Raw genomic sequence first — 20,502 nt, 5'->3', positions numbered from 1 at the left:
CCACCCTCTAGGTGAAAAACCTTCTCCTGATACCCAATCTAAGCCTCCCCTGACAGCTTCATGCCATTTCCTCAAGGTCTGTTGCTGGTCATGAGAGTGAAGAGGTTGGTACCTTACCCTCTGCTTTCACTCATGAGGAAGTTGTGACTGCAGTGAGGTCTGTCCTCAGTCTCCTCCAAACTGAACAGGCCAAGTGACCTCAGCCACTCATCATAAGGCTTCCCCTCCAGACCCTTCACCGTCCTTGTGGCTCTCTTTTGGATGGCCTCTAATAGCTTAATGTCTGTTTTTGATACTGTAGCACCCAAAACTACACAAAGCACTGGAGGTGAGGCTGCCCCAGCTCAGAGCAGAGCAGGACAATCCCCTCCCTTGCCTGGCTGGTGATGCTGTGCCTGATGCACCCCAGGACAGGGTTTGCCTTCCTGGCTACCAGGGCACTGCTGACTTGGGTTCAGCTTCCTTTTGACCAGGGCCTCCATGTCCCTTTCCATAGTGCTGCTCTCCAGCCTCTTGTTCCTCAGTCTGTACACATGTCCACAGTTGCCTCAAGTGCAGAAGTTGGCACTTGCCATAGTTAAAATTTGTGGAGTTGGTGATCCCCTGCCTCTAATTTGTCAAGGTGTCTCTCAGTCCTCGAGAGAATCAGCATCTCCTCCTAATTTGGTGTCCTTATCAAACTTTAGCATCCATTTGAGTCATGCATCCAAGTCTTTAATGAAGATGTTGAAAGAACTGAGCTGAGGATAAAACCTTGATTTCAATTTAGTTTAGAGGGGGTTTGGTTAGGATTTTTTTGCCATAGCAGGTTTTCTGTGGGGTAAGGCTTATGGATCTTAAAAATCACAGAATCTGAAGGGACCTTAAAGATAATCTTGTTCCTACCCCGTTGCTTTGGACAGAGACACCTTCCACTGGACCAGGATGCTCAAAGCATCATACAGCCTGGCCTTGAACACTTTCAAAGATAGAGCATCCACAACTTTTCTAAGCAGCTTCTTCCAGTGCCTTAACACCTGCACAGTAAAGAATTTCTTCCTGATACCAAATCTAAACCTGTTCTCTCTTTGAAGCCACTCCCTCGTGTCCTGTTGCTACTTGCCTTGGGAAAAAGTCTTTCTCCAGCCTTCTTGTAGGTCCTCTTCAGGTACTGAAAGGCTGCTGTAAAGTTGCCCTAAAGCCTTCTCTTTTGCAGGCAGGACAACCCCAACTCTCTCAGCCTGACCATGCAGCTTAGTCACCCTCCTCTGGACTTGTTCCAACAGGTCATGTCTGTCTTGTCTCTGCTGGGGGCCAGAGATCTAGATGCAATATTCCAGGTGTGGTCCCGTGAGAGTGGACTAGAGAGGCAATACCACCTTCCTAGACCTGCTGGTTATACTACTTTTGATGCAGCCCAGGGTGTGATTGTTTTTTGGTCTGCAAACACACGTTACTGAGTCATGTTGATCTGCTTCTCATCCAAAAGCACTCCCAAATTTTTCTCTCTCTGGCTGCTCTTCGACTGATTGTCTGCCCAATGGCTGTATTTTTCCTTGAGCTTGCCTCAACTCTAGTACAGCCCCTTGCACTTTGCCCTCTTGAGCTTCATGTGTTTCTCACAGACCCATATCTTAAGCCTGTCCAGGTCCCTCTGGATGGCTGCACTTCCCTCCAGCATGTGGACTGCGCCACACAGCTTGGTGTCTTTAGCGAATTTAATGAGGGTATACTTGAACCCACTGGCTGTGTTGCTGACAAAGATGATGAACAACTCGGGTCGCAGTACTGACCCCTGAGGATACCACTCATCACTGTTCTTCACCTAGATACTGAGTTGTTGACCACAACCTTTTTGGGTGCAGCCCTCCAGCCAATTATTTACTTGTTGTCTAATCTGTCAAATCATGTCTCTTGAGTTGAGAGACAAGGATGTTGTGCAGGACAGTAATACTTTACAGAATTCCAGGTAGATGACATTAGTCACTCTTCCTTCATCCACCAACACTGTAGAAGGCCATGAGATTTGTCAGTCATGATTTGCCCCTTGGTTATTGTCCACTGTGGAAGTGAAAATGATCCTCTACTGTTATCCAGAAAAGCCAGTATAATGTTTTTCTTAAGCCATCAATGAAGATGTTGAAGAGAACTGGACATTATGAAATGATAAATTTATTATGGTGTGATAAATTCATCTTGCTTTGAGGGCCAGGATTATTTTCCTGTATTAATTCACTGGACTACTGCACATTAATAGAACTAAGTGTTAAGGCTTGTGTTGTGGTTAAACCCAGCTGGCAACCAAAGCCCTTGCAACCACTTGCTCACTCCCACACCAGCAGGGTCAGGAGAGAATTGGAAAGGTAAAAGCCAGAAACTCATGGGTTGAGAGAAAGGCAGTTTTATAGGGAAAGCAAAGGCCGTGCAAGCAAGCAAAGCAAAACAAGGAATTAATTACTGTTTCTGATGGTCAGGTAGGTGTTCAGCCTTCTCCAGGAAAGCAGGGGCCCATCACAGATAGTAGTTACTTGGAAAGGCACAAATAACATCAATCCAGATGTCAGCTAACCCTTCCTTCTTCTCCCCACCTTTACATCCTGAGCATGATGTCACAGGGAACAGAATGTCCTTTTGGTCACTTGGGGTCACCTGTCCTGGCTCTATCCCATCCTAACCTCCCATGTACCCCGGTGTCCCTTTCTAGCAGAATATTGCGCAAGAAGCAATTTCGTGCTAGAAAGGAGCTGAGCAATCCAAAAGGCTTAATGAATCCTTAGACAGGACTGCAGCCACAGCATGAGGCTCTCAAACTTCTGTGAGAAAGCCGCACATTGGAGCGACAACTTGTAGGATCTTCCCCCGGTCTCTCTGACCTGCCTCGGCTAGCTGAGGGTCAGAGAGATGGGGGATTTTATCTGACATGGACAAAGGTAAAAGATTAGAGGAGGCTCTCCTTCCCAGGATGATCCAAGTTTATTGTCCTGAAGGGTTCCAGAGAGAAGAGAGAGAGCATGGGAAACGCGGGGTATTTTCAATCCCAACTCAGGGGCTGAGGAACCCCGGGTCACAGCCACTCAGGGCTGGCCAGGGGAAAGGGAGGGGTTAAGGGAAGGGGAGAATCATACTACAAACCGAGAGGGGAAACAGAACAAACCATCCTCAGTGCAATATAAAATCATAAATGTGCATTACAACACCCCAGGTCTCCTCAACAACATGGTAGTACAAAAACCATAAGAGGCTCTCACCCTGTGTAAGCTTGCTCAACAATAACAAAACCATTGCTGTATTATCAACCCTGTCTTCAGCAGACATCCAAAACAGAGCCCCCTGCCAGCCACTGTGAAGAGAAGTGACTCTATCCCAGGCAAGCCCAGCACAGGGTGTAATAGAGGAAATAAAATTCACCAACTTGTCAGGGAAGTTGTAATTTAATAGCTAATGTCTTGGGAAATTATAGAAAGAGAAGTCAAGTTTCTTTTCAACTAAATCTTTCTCTTAGAGCAGGGACATTTGCTAAATCTTCAGGTCTTAACAACACAAAAAAACATCAAGAAGATGCTGAGTTGCTGGAAAATTGGGCCAAATGTACAGTGTGCATTGTTCAATACTGGAATATTTGGCCTCTGAAATGATAATGCCTGAAGCATTTCTAGTATCAACAGATTTTATTGTCTCAAAATACATGCTCTACAGAATAGAAAAAGTCTTGGTGTAAGTGGAATAAATAATAATAATAATAATAATAATAATAATAAAATACTCTTGGAAACAAAAAATCTAAGAATAACAACTGTTTCTGCTCTGAAAACTTCTTTAGCTACAAAAAAAACCAGCAAAGAAACTCCTGTATTGTTAGTAGTCATGGTATAGATATGTAACTATATTTCAGTAAAACAGTGAGTAGTAAGCAAGTCACAAAGAAGAATTTTATATGATGGCTTCCTGTAAAAGGGAAACTATCCCCTGTGCGTGGAAGCTAAGACTGATAGTACTGTAGATTTAATTAGTATTTGCAGTTTAATGACCAAGATGCCCTGACAAGAGTAAACAGACCATTGAAGATTACAAGAAGATTGGATCAAGACTGGCAACAGGAAAGAAGATTGAACTAAGTAGAAATGTAAATGTCTGTGTGATGTTTAAGTAAATGAATGCAGTAAAAAACTACTAGCCTTCCTGAAAATGGTATATAAGCATATGTAGCTCGCAGTAAATTTGGATTCTGATCACCAGTCAGTAGTCCCTGTCTGTCTCTCAATCGCTGATACCTGTGTACATAGGAAAGGAATGGATCTCCTGTAGATCTAAAGCTCATAATCCTCTTTATTCTGCTGGCTTTAAGAACAAAATAACTTTGTGCTCTTTATCTGGAAATATTGGTTATCTTACTAATTCTGTGTATCTTCAAAGTGTCTCTTGTTTAATGTGTGCAAAGTGTATCATTTTTTCACCTGTGATAATTGCATTTTGGGATCAGCTGTAGTAGATAAGTTTTTCTGGGCTTAGAGTTCTTCTAGCTTTTAAAGCCGTCAGGTGAAGAGATCACTTGAATTAACCAGTGTGCAGTTCTTTCTCTTGCTGTACACTGCATGGATGCATGTGCTTGCCTTACCTTCTGACCAGTATTAGTTTTAATTAGCTGTGTTCCTGAGAGATGATGGATGGTTACGAAAATCACAGCTATTTTTCATTGCATGTTAACTCATCAAGGAAGAAAGGCTGGTGAAGTTAGGCATACTGAAGTGTTTAGTAGGGCTTTGTGTCTTAACAATATTAATTTTGGTTGATTATGGTAAAATTATTTACTTTAAACTGCATGAAAATTTGAAAAATGCTTTTTAGTCCTGTGCTGCCTCTTTTGTTCTGAAAGTTGTGACTAGGAATATAAGATCAAATGTTTAGTCTGTTGAGTATTGCGTACTATAATGGAAAGTACTGTTTTCATATAAAATATAAAAGCAATAAGAACAGCTTAAGTAATACTTTAAATAATATTTAAGATGTTTTCTCTTCTAGACTTCAAAAAATTGCAGAGTATGGGTCTATGTGTGCCCTGCATGTTGCGTTTGACTGGCTAAAAGTTTTGAATACATAACTGAAAATTATGTATGTCATGACTTGTCAGATACCAATTTTCTGACGAGCATGTTTGATTCAGTACTTCACTGTGATGAGTGTTTGCGAGCTAGGAGCTACAAATATTTTTGAAAGTAAAGTCACAGACTGCCCAGGGAAGTGTGAAAGAAATGACTGGATGGAGCACTTACTGCTGTGGTCTAGTTGACAAACAAGATAGTGTTCTGACAAAGGACAATTAATTTTGGAGGTCTTTTCTGACCTTAATGATTCTGTGGGATTTTTTTCATTATTAGCTGATGAACTGAATATTTGCTATAGCCCCTTTATTAATTTGGATGGCCTAATTAATTATAAATCAGACATCCTTGGGTGGAAGGCAGAAAAGGGATCATTGGTTCTAAGGCTCCATAGTGAAACATCAGTCTACTAAGAAAAGCAGTCAGAAGTATTTAAGTGGCTGGTCAGAAGGTGGTGTGAATTGGGGGGATTAAAATGGCTTCACTTTTATTTATTAATTATTTATTTATTTATTTTTAAAACTAGTAAGATGAGTATATTTGGGGAGTGCTTCTTAGAAGGAATTTAAGAATTTTGTGGTACTGCTTATTTGCAGTTCCTTTTGACTGCTTGTGGTTGTCATTAGTACTTACTTGGATGCACGCTTCAAAATCTTTGAGAAAAATTTATAATGAAACTTCATTCAAAATTTCAAAGTTTCTTTATGATGATATAGTTAGGAAAAACAGTGATTTTTTTTTTCCCAGAAAGAGACTGTATTATTCTTGATTAAGTATGTCAAGCTTTGTATCAAAGGTGAAATTGATGAATATAAAGAATATATCTTTGTTAAGGACATAGGTTGTTTTAAGTGGAAAAAAATTACAGAACTGCTAATGGATTACTTCAGCTCGAAAGACATAAGCATTGAATAATTCTTGTTTATGCATACTTAACCAAAGACTCAATGCAACAGAGCTTCCTAATTCCCCATGTTTTCTATCCAGCATAGCATGAGCTGGAAAGGATTGCAACTGTAATTTGTAGTGTCACTTGTTGCAGTGTTGAAGAAAAGTGCTGAGACTGTTTCAGTTTGTGTTCAGCTATCTGCCTTATGCTTTTTTAATGGTTCTATGTTGACTGAAATACAGAGGTTTTCAGAGGTGATGGCTATAAGTTTTATTTGTAAAGTAGCCCTCGGTGAGAAACCGGAAACTACAGAAAAGAGTGTACTGTTAGTTTTGGTTGGTTTTGCAAACAGCGAAGGACAGAAAAAAAATGCTGCAGTGATCCCAAGATTGTTGGTATGAGGAACTATGTAAAAAAAGTTGAGCATCTGATTGAACTGGTCATGGTGAAATGACTGAAGGACTTTTTCTGTGAAGCAAGCAATGGTAGAATGACTTAAATGCAAGAAAGACCAAGTCAGGGAGAGGGATAAACCAGAAAGAATATAAGGCAGTGCTTGAGAAGTAAGGTATTTTAAAAGAAGTGAGAGAATTCTTGTCTTACTTTAGTTCAGTATTTCAGGGAGGCAGATGACTTTAGAAACTAGAGAGTGAGAAGTGGTTTTGAGAGGTAAAGAGACCCTGCCAGTCCAGAAGGGTAACCAATGTATGGTAAATGTGGGCAGCCAAGCAAGCCTGGGTGCTGCTGGTGGCACAAAAATGTTTACCTGATACCCTCAGTAGAAGCATTTGAATGTGTATATGTGGTATCACTAGCCACTCCTGTTCTGTGCCTGTTGAGGCTTACCTCATCTCTTAAATGGTCATTGTGCATGTACTTAAAATGTTGTGAAATATGAGAAGAGCAGAGCTCTAATGAACATGGAAATAATGAGTTGTGCTTTTATAAAGAAAAGCAATGCAATTAGAATGAAGCAAGTGTATGGGTTGCTCAATTTTGCCTTTATTAGTTGTTGAACTCTTACTAAATAGCAATGCATCATGGCAAGTTTAAAATATTCTACTAGGAAACATACTAATACTGATTTACATGATTTGGGGAAATAGAAAAATTTCCTTCAATTCTATAGAACAAGTCTTTAAAAATGTAAAAGTAACTTAGAAGCCTTCATTAACTTATCAAGCAGGGTCTGTAGGCAGGAGCTTGTGCTTTGCTGTTTATAGGAATCTAGGCTCTCTCAATTTTATTTTCCTCCAATGTAATCTTTAGATCAAGTTGAGGTATTTTAGATTGTTTTCAGGATGTGCTGTATTGTTCACTGCTGCATTGTGGTGTGTTTAGGGTTTTGTATTCTTTGAGCAATTATTTTTTTTATTGCTCAGAAATAAAATCTAAAATCAAAACGTTGCTGTCTTGGAGTTTCAACAGCTTGGGCAACAGCAGTTCTGTTTCAGATTGGATGTTTGATCATGGGCTGTGTTTTATTTACAGTGTTCTTAGCACAGAGTGTGCTGAAATAAGGTTGGGGAAAACTGTCTCATAGTTTTAACATACATGTTGTGAAGCAAGGTTCTTTATGTGTTACTTGATCAAAAACATGCTATCGGGTTTCTACTTCCATTTAACAGCCCTTACTTTCTGAAAAGAATCCGAAGTCATAATTTTAGGTAATTTTTAATGTACAAAGGTATTCTGATACAACCCAAATGTAAGGATTTAAAGAGCACAGTTGCCTGTCCAGGCTTCAGAAGGAACTTGGCCTAAGTAAGCTTGCACAGCAGCAACTTTAGATAGCAGAAAAGGGAGGAAGTTCCAACCAGAAGATGCTAATTCTAGGCCTGGAGGAGGCAAAATCTCATTAGTACATCCTGGTTAATGCATCCAGAGAAATATTCCTACTGTAGCAAAGTGTGTGAAAGGAACCAACTGCTCATACACTTGGTCTAACATAGATCTCTCAAAGTTAAGGGGATATGCTGCCATGGATACCTGCAACTTGTACTGTATAGGTGGTATCCCTGGAGGAATGACTTTGGGATGCCCACCACCAAGAAGCCCAAGGTGAAGAAGGACCCATGGGACACCACTGGATCCCTCTCTCTGTCTTCCTCCCCCCCCTCTCCAGAGCTGTACTCTGTTCCCTGGAGAAGTAGAGTATGGGCCCAGTGGTCTGATACATTTGCATGAGAACCTTTTGTATGAGAGCTTTTTTTCTATTTTGCACAAGAACTTTTTTGTGTTGAAGGTACATGCCTGCAGTAACTGGATCAGGTACGTGTTCAGAGACTTTAACTTGCAAATCCAAAAAAAATTGTCAAAAAGGGCTTTAGATATGTTGTTATTAAAGGGATAGGGGGTATGTGTAATGTTAGATCTTAATAAAACTGAATGTTGTATCACTGTTCACAATGCAGTGGCATTGACTGAAGAAGCCCAAGGCAGAACTAAAGAAGTTGCTACCAATCACTCCAAGCCCAAGACAGTCTTCTAGGAGTTAGCCCCAGTTCTTGGAAGATGTCAGTACTCTGGTCCTTGGCACTCAGAGGGTAGGGGAAGTGGCTAATGAGACTTGGGTTGATGATTGCCATTGGATTTCCATTTTTAATGATTGGGATAGCTATTGTTCACTGTATGATTGCTCATGTTACTGCTTCCATCTTGTTGCCTGTTACTGCTTCATATACATCACCCTTGTGACCAGCCCATGAGCTGAGGAACAAAGTCCCTGGAGGACAGTATTTGATCCATGAGGTGGTGTAAGGATTTAAAGAGCACAGTTTCCTGTCTCAAACTGTCAAGGCCACAGAAGGTGCTTGCCTGCAAGATAAGGCATCACAGTGGAAACTTGAGGGCAGGGACAGAAGGGAAGAATTTGCAACAGGAAGGTGCTAATTCTGAGACTGGCAGAGGCAAAATCTGTTTAGTACATCCTGGTTAATGCATTGGCACAAAAATTCCCATTGTAGCAATGTGGGCACATGCAAACTTTTGATCTTTAATTCTTCATCCTTATTCTATGATCTTAATTTCGCACTTATCCTAATTTTGGCTAGGACAGAGTTAATTTCATCAGGGTTGCCAGGAGAGAGATGGAGCCTGGAGCTGTGTGGGCAGGGCCAGGTTATTTTATACCCCCCACATCATCACTAGAGGGCGTGGCTTTAAATTGGAGGAAAAGGGAATATTGTGTAGAACAGCCCTTATTTTTTTCTGTTTTTCTGGGAGAGCAAAGCAGCCAACAGAATATTGTGTGGGCAGTCCAGCTGGAAGATTTGTACATTGTTGTTTTTGTCTCAGGCCTGGGGAAGGAGCATGGGTGCAGACAGAATCACAGAATTAACGGGGCTGGAAAAGAGACCAAGTCCAACCTGTGACCTAACACTTCCTTATCAACTAAACCATGGCACTGAGTGCCACATCCAGTCTTTTTTTTTTACATCCAGAAACAGTGACTCCACCACCTCCCTGGGCAGATGATTCCAGTGCACAATCACTACTTCAGTGAAGAATTTTTTTCTAATGTCTGACCTAAACTTCCCTTCACGCAGCTTAAGGCTATGTCCTCTTGTTCTGTCAGTTATTGCCTGGGAGAAGAGACTGACCCCCAACTTGCTCCAGCCATCTTTCAGGAAGTTGTAGAGAGTGATAAGGTCACCTGAGTCTCCTTTTCTCCAGGCGAAACATCCCCAGCTCCCTCAGCTGTTCTTTATAGGGCTTGTGTTCCAAGCCCTTTACCAGCCTTGTTGTCCTCCTCTGGATACATTCAAGTGTCTCAGCATCCTTCCTAAACTGGGGGGTCTGAGACGATTTGTCTGCCATTGTTTTTCATTGTCTCAGGGAAGATGATGGTGGCTGTGGTAAAGTCTGCAGTATTCTCCATTGTCTCAAGAATCTGTATATCAGTGGACACAGTAACACTGGGTCAGCTGGACTTGCGTAGGCATTTTTTGTGTGTGATCACCCTCCTTTATACACTGTTATTAGTATTGTTGCTACTACTGTTTTTGTTCCTTAGCTCATTGCTGTTTTTCTAGTGATTTGTTGTCTCAATCCATAATCTCCACCTTTTTGTTCCTTTCTCACTGGAGCACTTGGGTGGAAGGAAGGGGTAGTTTGGAACTTAATTTCCAGCTGGGTTTGAGGTACAAGAGCCCCCAAAAAGAAATCTTTCCATGAGAAACATTTCTGTGCTCTGAGTTCACAGTTCTGTGAACTTGTAGAGCAGGGTTTCCTTAAAATATCTGCATACTAAAGTTTCCTACACAGTGGTTTCTTCAGGTACGTGGACAGATGTTGATAATGGAGATTTTTACAGGTTATATTGAGATTCTTACCTGTGTGCAATGACCTGATAATTCCAGGTTTCTAATGAATCAGGCTTTGACCATTGGTTTTGTTTGCTTAGTATTCTTTGGGCAATGTGTAGTAAGGATTTGGGTTTTTTTTCCTGCTGCATTATAAAACAAGCAAACAAAACCCCTAGGCTGGTACAGCCCAGGCCTTTGTAACCCTGAAACTAAAAAGAAGTTCTTTTGTGATCATACATACTTACTGTTTTGAGTTGCGTTCAAGTATGTTGAAAGTGTTGCCTTCCACACAAAATGATCCACAAAGGAAACAAGACAGATGTTCTTTCTAAGGTGTACCCAAATGACAGGTGAAAGCAGTAGTATTTTTGAGGCCAGAATTCTGCATTCATGTTGGATACAGAATTTTTGCTTTGTCCTGTGGGGCAGCATAAAATACCAAGCCAGCCAGATGAGACTCAAGATGCATAGTCTTAATTTGTAGTTGCTCAGAAAGTCTGAAATAATCCTTTGTATGCAGTAGGATTTAGACACACTTTAGAAAGTGACCCACTGGTATTTTTCAGAAGAGTAGGCATTGGATTCTAGATACCTAAACTTTCAGGAAGGTACTTCTTGCTGTCTGGAAAGACCTTGACTCCTAAAACTGAACTTCAATAATCAATTTCACTGATGTAGCACTGCTTAGTGCCTATTGACTCTGTAGAGTCTATTGACTCTTATCTTAGGCTGGAAAACATTTGGGAAGTCTCACATTTCACAGACACTTTTCCACCTATGCATTTTACTCATTTTAAACTATAATATGTATATATATGTGAATACTTTAAGACAAACCCCCTATCCTTTTTTATGTAGTGCTTAGAATTCTGAAATTGATTTTTCTCCTAGGTATCCACGGCTATTCAAGGAGCATCCATTCCTGCCATCAAATGTGATTTAATGTGTTTTTTCCTGTAATTTTAAGGAGTTGTCATGCATGGTGGGGTCCAATGTGATTATTCCGTGTTTTGAATGTTTGCTTGATGTTTCTCAGTAGACAGTGAAAGGTCCTATTTCCTTGGATTTTTTTATGCTGTTGATGGATGCTCTAATGCAGAGAAGAAGACGCTTAATTTTGGTACCTTGAATATCTCACAATGAAGAGGGATATTACAAATACATGTGCATACAAATATATGTAAGCATAAGGGTAATGTAGATGCTAAAAATTATTTATAAGCTTAGAGAAAGAAACTTATTTTTATCATTTAGCCTATAACACTTTTTGTCTTAAATCAGAACTAGCTGAACTAACGTGGGACTGAGGATTCTGTGCCCCGACCACTTCACTGGTACTTCTATTGCAATTTAGAAGTGTAGTGAGGGAATTCTGAAAATCAGTCTTGCAAGGTAATACTCTAATCCTATAAAGGTGTTAATTAAGTCTCTGAAATTGAAAAAGATAATTATTTGTTTAAAAGTACTGTTTTATACTACTGGCTCTAATGAAGTTTTTACTGCTGTTTTTACAAAGCAGCTCAAATATACACTGTCAGAGTTTATTTCAAATTATGCCCATTGTAAATCTTAAATGCTGAATTGGATTAAGCGTGAGGCTGCTTTAATGATGTAGCATGAAAGAAATGCAATGGAAGTAAAGCACAAACTATACTGGGCTCTCTAACAGCTGCATTTTGCTAATTCAGAAAGTCAAAAAAACAAGCCTGAGACAAGTCAAAAAGCAAGCTGGGATAGGAGACAATGGAAATTACACTTTCAGGATTTCTCTCTGGTTGTTCTTTCCATTCATCTTTATTTTTCATGTGTATAAGAACTTTTGAATGCAGTACTCATGTATTACCATCTACATGTGATCCTGTAAGACTACTAATATTTCAAGTTAGTGAAATTAAATTAAAACAAAATAAATCCACCTTTCACCTTGATCACTGTTTCTGACTTTTAAGAGAGCTATGATAAGGAATTGTGCTAAAAAAGGATAGGTTTATTGAAAGTTCTCCAACTGTTGCCTGCGGTACCAGGCTTCTGAAAGAATAGTATCCTTTTTAAAGCTACCCATCTAATTCTAAATATTTTGGATAATTCTTCAACATAGTTACTGTCAATAGTTACTGTTCTACTATAGTGTTAGCAGTTTTTTTTATTTTTATTTTTTAGGATTCCTACATGATGTCAATTTTCCTGGTTTCACTCTTGTCTTCATAACTGTGGTGGTTTAACACCAGCTGGAAATTATGTTCCCAATAACCCATGTCTTTTCTCCCTGCTCTTCTAGTAAGAGAGGAGTGACAAAGACAGGAGTTACTTTGCCACTTTATCAAGGTCCAGTATTTTTCAGGGGTGAACTTCCAAACCATTGGAGCAGCATATTCGTTCAAAACCTGGCTCATTTTCTTTGCCATTCCATGCTACTCATGACTGTTCAGGTCTAGGGCAGTTCTCTGAACAACTTCCCTAGAGTGTCTATCCTGACTCAAAACATTGTGTAGACTTCACCTATTCTAGACTTCATTTACTCTAGACTGCACTGAAGAAATTTGTCAGGCATTGCAATTAGAATATGCTTTCTTTAACATCCTAATGGAATTCAAAATTCTCAAAATCTGTTGTAGCAGGCCCAAAGGAGGAAAAAAGGGTAAAAGCCTGAGAAAAATCATCATCCTCTGGTCCTCCTATAGGCTGAGTACTATTATTAATGAATCCTCAGAGGCAGGAGCCAAGGCCAGGACAGGTGTACAGCACTGAACATACATGCCAAATGACCTTCATTGCCATAGATGTTATCACATCATAAATTGATACTACACAGTATAGCAACAAAGCAATCCTGATCCTTCTCCCTGCTCTGAAAAAATAGGATCATGGAGAGCATGGATGGGAATATATACAGGGTTAAATATCACACCTCCATGAGCTAACACAGCAGCTGTAACTAGCAATCTTCAATCAAAGTTACCTCTACCCTTTTGTGGCTCACAATGAGCACGAATGAATGTAGTGGTTTAACAAATTAAACTCCAAATAAGCCTCTCCCTTTCTTCCTGACAAAGGTAGAGGCTATGGGTTGAGGTGACAGTTTAATGAAAGCGAACAGCAGTGAAATAAGAAATGCACAGTAATAGCAGCAATATTAATAGTAAAAGTATACAAAAAGAGAAGGTGCCTTATACACAAAAACAGGTGTTCACCACCTCCATCTAGTTCTCTATGGCAGCTGGGAGAAAACACAAGATGGCAGGCACTCCCCACAGTTGGCTCTCCATGTCCTGCAGGCCCAAGACAATGGAAAACAATGACAGACCCCTGAAAGCAAGATCATTCACATTGTGCCATGCCACTGCTTTGCTCCCCATTGCTGTTTCCCACCCCAGCACCACTGCTTTTACCCTTTTTACTCTGCTAGGGCTTGGTTCCCAGCAGCTCCATGGCTTTTAACCACTCTGCTGGGCTCAACTGTGTTCACCACCCAGAGCCACAATCTCCTGAGGGACCAGAATGGATGAGGAGCAGCAAGAGAGGGCAGGGTCCACTCAGCTGATTCCAGCAACCTCTCTGAGGAAGAGGTAAACAAAGTGTCATTTCTGCGGGGTACTCGCCTTTTCTTTCCCCCAAAACTGTGCCCTGCAGTGCTGATAGAGATGCTATAGAATAGCAATATAAGCCATGCCCATGCAGTTCTGAGCTCCAACCCCTCCCTACAACTGCAAGAGCTTAATAGCAAACATTTTCACATTGTTTTTCATTATGGGAAATAACTTGCCTGTTTATGCTAAAATATTTTAGTAAATAATTAGAAATTGCTGTCTCTTGAATTTTAAAGAAACCTTGTCAATAAAAGTGTGCACAGATTTCAGATTCTTCTAGTCTTCTGCTGAATAATCTGCAGTTTCAGGACTATGGCATTGTAATGTGGAGTTAACTTTGAATTTTGTGAGTTTGTATCTGTCATGACAATATTGGAAGGAGCCTTTAAAGGACATCTAGTCTAACTGTCCTGCCATTGGCGGGGACTTCTCTCCCTAGACCAGGTCAAAGCCTCATACAGCCAGTGGCTGTGCAGTGTTATGTGTGTGTTTGTGTATGTGCACACACAGTTGCACACCAGTGTGGCTTGTTTCTGTACAATTGTAGACAGCACCTCCCTGGATAGGGGTACAACTGTAGAAACCATCACAGTGGAGAGGTAGTTGTACTTGATTTGGGGTCTTTTAGTTCATAAACATGTTTCTGAGAAGCATTATTTCTCTGGTTGTCAGCTGCAAATCACTTTTATCTTCAGGCTTTGTGTACTGTAACTGTGCTTTCTTCTCAGACATTCCATCTTACTACCTACACAAAATCCTAGTATAGAATAAAAGAAGTTCCTTATAACTAATATGCTGGTTAAGACAGTAGAATATTTCAAAAATTTGGAATTTTGCGTTGCTGAATAACAAAGGGAAGTGTTTGGGATTTTTTTATTAGGGAACAAAAAAAACCCCCAAAAATAAAAACAACAAACTAAACCTGGCATACTTTTATTACCCCCATTATTTAGGAGATGTCTTAACACTAAGATTGCCTTTGGGAAGGCAGGTGCAGAAGACTTGCATATAATGAACCTTTCTGCTCATATAATAAGGATTAGAGAGTCTGAATTACAGACTAACATATTGAATATAACATGCTTCATCCAGCATGTTAGTGCTGGAATAAATTATGATACTACTTCATCTGCAACATGTATCAGTATCTCTGAGCTGATTTATAGAAATCACAATTACTTACCAAGGAATTTAGTTGATGCATTTCAGTTTAGAATGACTCCATAACTCCTTCCTCAGAACAATTTCGTGTGTGATCCTCTCCTGAGCAGCTGGCAGTGGAAGTTCTCAGCGAGTTGCATACGGTAGTGCTTTAGATAGTGAAGTAAAAATGTTGAAGCCCACCAGGTGGTGCCAGAAGGCCTGATCACTGGTGGTTGTGACAGCTGGAACAGACCTGAGGAAGAGCAAGCCTGCCACTTTTGTCAGAAATTGTGTCATCTGAATACAAGCAACACATGCTATTACCCTTCCTCTCCTTCCAAACTTCTCTACCCCTAAAGCGTTTCTGTAGCAAGTAGTTCCCTTCTGTGTTCATGATGGTAAAATTTAAATATGCTAGTTAGGAGTGAGGTACTTAAAACTGTGGGCTTGGTGTCAGCATTAATTATCATTGGTTTTGTGCTGCTAATATCCTTCTACACTGGATAGTAGAGCCATGAAGCTTTCACAAAAATGCTATAAACATCATTATGCCATATGTAGCAATGAAATGCAGGCTATTTTATGGAAATACAGACATGAATGTTAACTAAAATTTAAGCTAGAGAATTATTTTAGGTGGTTACACTTATTTTCATGCAGTTAAAAAGCTCATATAAACATTTTAATGTTTGTAAACAGCTAAGTTTATAGAGAGGGTTAGGATATTTCACAGTGAAAACTGAAGTCTGCATGTTGTTTTTTCCATAATTTCCCTTTATACTGCAAAAATTATTTTTTCATTATTTTATTTTTTCTACCTTTATGTCATGTCTTTCTGCCTATTTTGATAGTATGATTCCAGTATTCTCAAGTAGAACCAGTGTGGTTGACAATTTGTAATGTTAGTGATTTTAATCTAACACTTAAGTCTCTGAAACACTCCACAGTAATTAGACTACTATCAGACAAAGTAGTCATCTAATTTCCACATTTTTCCTTAAAGTATAGGAATTTCTTTTGCGTAGAAAGGCTTGTAAAAACAGATGAACAACACTCCTGGGCTGGTGAGCAGCAGCTCACAAGTTAAGACAATGTCTGTCTTTTAAGTGAAACCTGCAGCAGCACTGATCATGAGCTGTGCTTTGTCAGGGAAATGGGTGTCTGAGAAGTAGGCAGTGGCACTTCTCTTCCAAAAGTTAATGGCAGTATGTAAAGTCTAGTCTAGCTTACTTTGGACCTGCCACTTTGTATCCAAAAAACCCCTACTTACCTTGGATTTACTGTATCTGCCACTATCAACAGAATGACATTAAAAAGTTGATTGTTTCATAGGTCATCTCACATGTAGCCAAACATGGAGTATCTGTTCGTTCTTAACAGAACAGCTTATTGCGACTGAGCACATCAGAAGTGTGTTTTGGTTTTGTGTTTCATACCTTTATGTGAAACATGACATTTCTTGAGACTTGCAGCAAAAGAGTTATTATTACATGAGTTAATTTTCTTTTCTTGATGATTTTCCATATTAGGAGATCAAGATACTTGCATGTTGGCATTAAGTCTGATATTTTGTCATTTATCACATTTAAGAACCCTAAATTTTACAGGGTTTGGTGTATTTTTAATCAAATAAGTAAGACTTACCTAGTCTTAAAAATTCAGAATGTTCTTAAAGTGTATAAATTTTAAGAAAATCAGGTTTTATGCCTCCTTATTAGTATCTTCAGAACTGTCACTATGCAACTGAAATGTAAATTGAATTCAGAATGCTAGTGTTAGGAAAACACAAGTTTCATCTTCAGTAAGCCTTTGAACTGGTAACATTACTGGCTTAATTTCTAGAACATCAATTTAAACAGCTGGATCTGATTTTAACTTCAGTAGCCTTGTGTCCATCCATGGGTTCAGAGAGCATAGTGTGAAGCACTTTATTAAGTACTAGCAAATGAAATGTGACTTTAAAAAGGATTAGGAATAAATTTTCTGTCTATGAAGCATGATTTCAGATTTGGGATATAGTAATTACTGGGGATATTCCGTTTTTTAAAAAATGGTAAAAAACTACATTTTGTGGTGTTTTAGGTATTTTTCTACATATAACTGCATAAGTAGTGCAATCAAAATATCTAGTACTTTGTATTTTTGCTATGAATTGGAAATCCTGTGAGGAGGAAGTGGACAATACAGGTGTTACAAAATAACTGCCTTGAATGACAGTTCAACAGTTCGCTGTGAAAGAGTGTATTACTTTTTAAATATGAAGAATTTTTGCATTTTGTGAATTTGTGGAGGTGCTGATGGTGACTTGGTTTATGTTTTGAAGGGATTGGTTTTTTTTACTTCTGTGGAATTTTTTAGATCAGGAGATATAATACAAGATTACAGTTATTTCTCAACTAATAACTTTTCTGGTAGAAAATAGTTGATCTCTTGTATGTTTATGCAGCACCTGTGAGACTGAATATGGAAATATGTCACAGCAGTGCTACAAATTTAGAGTTGGTTTTTCATAATCTGTGAAGTTTCTGTATTAATGTATTTTGATCCATAGTAGAATACATTTGAGTTCAGTAGAAAAAATAGTCCTTATGCTGTCTTTCCAGTAAAGTAGTTAAGCAAGCTAATTGCTTCCTATTAGAATGTTGTTAAATATTGTTGCCATGGTATCATTTAGCATTGTTCAGTATACACTGGTAGATGTCAAGATGAGATGAAATGTGGAAAAACCAGTAAGTTTCTGTAAATAATTTCTTAATTTCACAAGTTCTAATGAATTCCTAACTGTGAATGTCTTAAGTTAGTTCCTTCTAAAAACTGCAGATTATTCCCTACTGATTTTTCCTAGGTGTATTGCTTTTTGTTGCTGTATTGTTCCAATAAGTTAATGGGTACTATCCATGAAAGAATTGTCAAGTGTCAGATTTAAATGCATTTTTCTGTGTAACAGTTTTACCATACCTCAAGGTGTGTCTCCTTTTTGTTCCCTGATTTTGTAAGGTGCAAGCTTAAGATACAATTTTTCCCTCATCTGGATCACTAGTTAGGGGCATTCTTCTGGTTTTAACCCCTGTAAGAAATCTGACAGTAGTTTCCAAAACTGAAGTAAAAGAGGGAAGACAGTGCTGACTCACAGATTAGACAGGCCCTGTCTCTCACAGATGAGCACTGGCCTTTCTTAACAAAATTATCTGATCTCACTTGCCTTGTTTGTGGGCAACACTGAAGTAGTGAATTCTTATGCATAAATGCTTCTGGCCCAAAAATGTGACTCTGAAATAAGTTAACTTGTAATGCTTTGGTTTTTTTCACATGATCACAAATTTCTGTAATTAAATCCTGAAAAGGTTATTAAAAAGCTGTCCTCATCTCCCTTATCTAGGGGAAAGTGATGACTAAATACTTTAGCAATTTTATGATCTTGGGTGGAAAGAATTGCCAGAAACTTAGACAGATCTATGAATCATCAGATCTATGAACTCTCGACCCACTCAACAAATTGCTGGCATGAGCAGTCATTGCAGTGAAATCAGTGTTTTTAAAACCTTTTGTGTTGCATTTTTTTCAACAGACATTTTTTAACTTCCATGAAGTAAAGTTATTCTGCTGTGTCTGCGGAAGCATGTTATTTCTAACTAACGGAAAGAGTTGATTGATGCTTTAACCTGGTAAAGGTAGTATAGTTTCTTCTAAGTTAGTAATCATACTTCCCTGTGTTCAGCTCAATGGTTTTGAAGAAGCTTTCCTTTTTCTTTGTAGTTGACGTAGTGACATGGTACTTTACTATGACTAAGAGGTAAAGTAGCAGCCCTTGTATTTGTTTGGCTGTATATGTCCTGTGTTGCTGAATGTTTTCAGAATAACAGAATGTGAAGGAATATCCTATTGCATATGAAAACAAGCATTAAAATGAGACTTGGTTAAGATACAATACTTTCGTTTCAAAATCAAGCTACTTATACTTCACCTGTTTTGTTTTTTCAGAGTTCTGTAATTGAAGGTGTATCTTCTACATTTGAGGAATGACAAGTTCTTGATTGAATGGTGGATTAATAAGTGGTTGTCTCCTCCTAATACTAAAAAGAAGATATCCTGGAAATTGGAAAGAACTGGATTTTCACCCTAGTCCAGCAGCTTTGCTGCTCACTTAAACACAGATGAATGAAGACCCCATTTGGAAAATCACCAGGTCAGAGGTCCAGAGCTGATGCAGGTGAGGTGTTCTTTCTGGATGGTTTTCTTTGCTTTTAATGGATAAAAACTGTTCATATTTTATTGACTTTTAAAATATGTTAATGATTTTTTGCAAATGCTAATGATTTTAGATGTCATCATTCATGTTTTAAAAGAAAATTTAGTTTTGTTCTAGAAGATCATGGCTTGAAAAGAGAAACGTAAATTTAGCAATACAGAGCTGACCTTCTTATTTAGTGTTGTGTCAAAAGTTATTAATCAAGTGACCTGGGTGGGGAAAGCAACATACTTTTTATCACAACCATTGTGAATTGTAGCTTCTATGGAATTCTCAAGAAACCAACTGCACAGGTGTAATTGTGAAAGCTCAGTTAACTTTTAAAATACCTAAGTGATAGATACGGGTGCTTCCAAATACACCTTTGATTCATTGAAAACTCAAACTCATACTGGAGGATTTCTCTGTAACCCTTTGGAAACTTTCAAACTTGTATTTTACCTAAGACTATGTCAAAATTTGCTGTCACTTGAAAAACGTACTGATTCCAAAAATAATATAGTTGCCTTTCAAGTAACAGCTACAGGTTTCAAAGGAGAGATCCAGTGCAAAGTCTTAAATACTTGGTTCAGTGGCCGAATGGAGACCGTAATGAGCAGAGCTCCTAAGATGTCAGTATTGGGAGCAACATTCTTTAACATCTTATTCAGTGGTAGAGATGGTGGGATTGGGTGTACTCTCAGCAGGTTTGCTGATGACAGCAAGCTGTGTATTACAGTCAGCATGCTGGAGGGAAGGGATGCTATCCAGAAGAACCTGGACAGGATTGGGAGGTGGACCTCTGCGTGCCTTATAACAATCAACAAAGCCAAGTGCCAGACGCTGCATCTGTGCTGGGGCAATTCCAAGCACAAATACATCGTGGCCAGAGAATGGACTGAGGGCAGCCTTAAAAAGAAGGACTTGGGGGTGTTGTCAAATGAGAAGCTCAACATCACCCATTAGGGTATACTCACAGACCCAGTGGCCTCTCACATCTTGGGCTGCATCAAAAGCAGCATGACCAGCAGGTTGAGGGGGGTGTTACTGCCTCTCTAGTCTGCTCCAATGGAGACACCACCTGGAGTACTGCATCCAGCCCTGGGTCCCCTAACATAAGAATGATGTGGACCAGTTGCAGTGAGTCCAGAGGAGGGCCATGAAGATAATCTGAGGCATGGAGCACCACTCCCACAAGGACAGATTTCAGGAGCTGTGGTTGTTCAGCTTAGAGAGAGAAGGCTCCAGGGTGACCTAATTATGGCCTGCC

General features: G+C 39.3%; 1 protein-coding gene across 1 annotated transcript in view; it reads left to right on the top strand.

The window, feature by feature from the left end:
- SPIN1 (spindlin 1) overlaps window positions 1-20,502 on the top strand; it is a 58,710-nt gene that overhangs the window by 16,731 nt on the left and 21,477 nt on the right. Inside the window, exons 2-3 of the mRNA XM_062513244.1 lie at window positions 13,681-13,840; window positions 18,986-19,214. Coding sequence (XP_062369228.1) covers window positions 19,163-19,214 — 52 coding nt within the window. The 5' untranslated portion in view covers window positions 13,681-13,840; window positions 18,986-19,162. The remainder of the gene's footprint in view (window positions 1-13,680; window positions 13,841-18,985; window positions 19,215-20,502) is intronic.

Source organism: Cinclus cinclus, chromosome Z, assembly GCF_963662255.1.
Source record: "Cinclus cinclus chromosome Z, bCinCin1.1, whole genome shotgun sequence".
Classification (NCBI taxonomy): Eukaryota; Metazoa; Chordata; class Aves; order Passeriformes; family Cinclidae; genus Cinclus; species Cinclus cinclus.
Note: the sequence above shows the minus strand (reverse complement) of the source record. Positions and strands in the feature narration are given on the sequence as shown.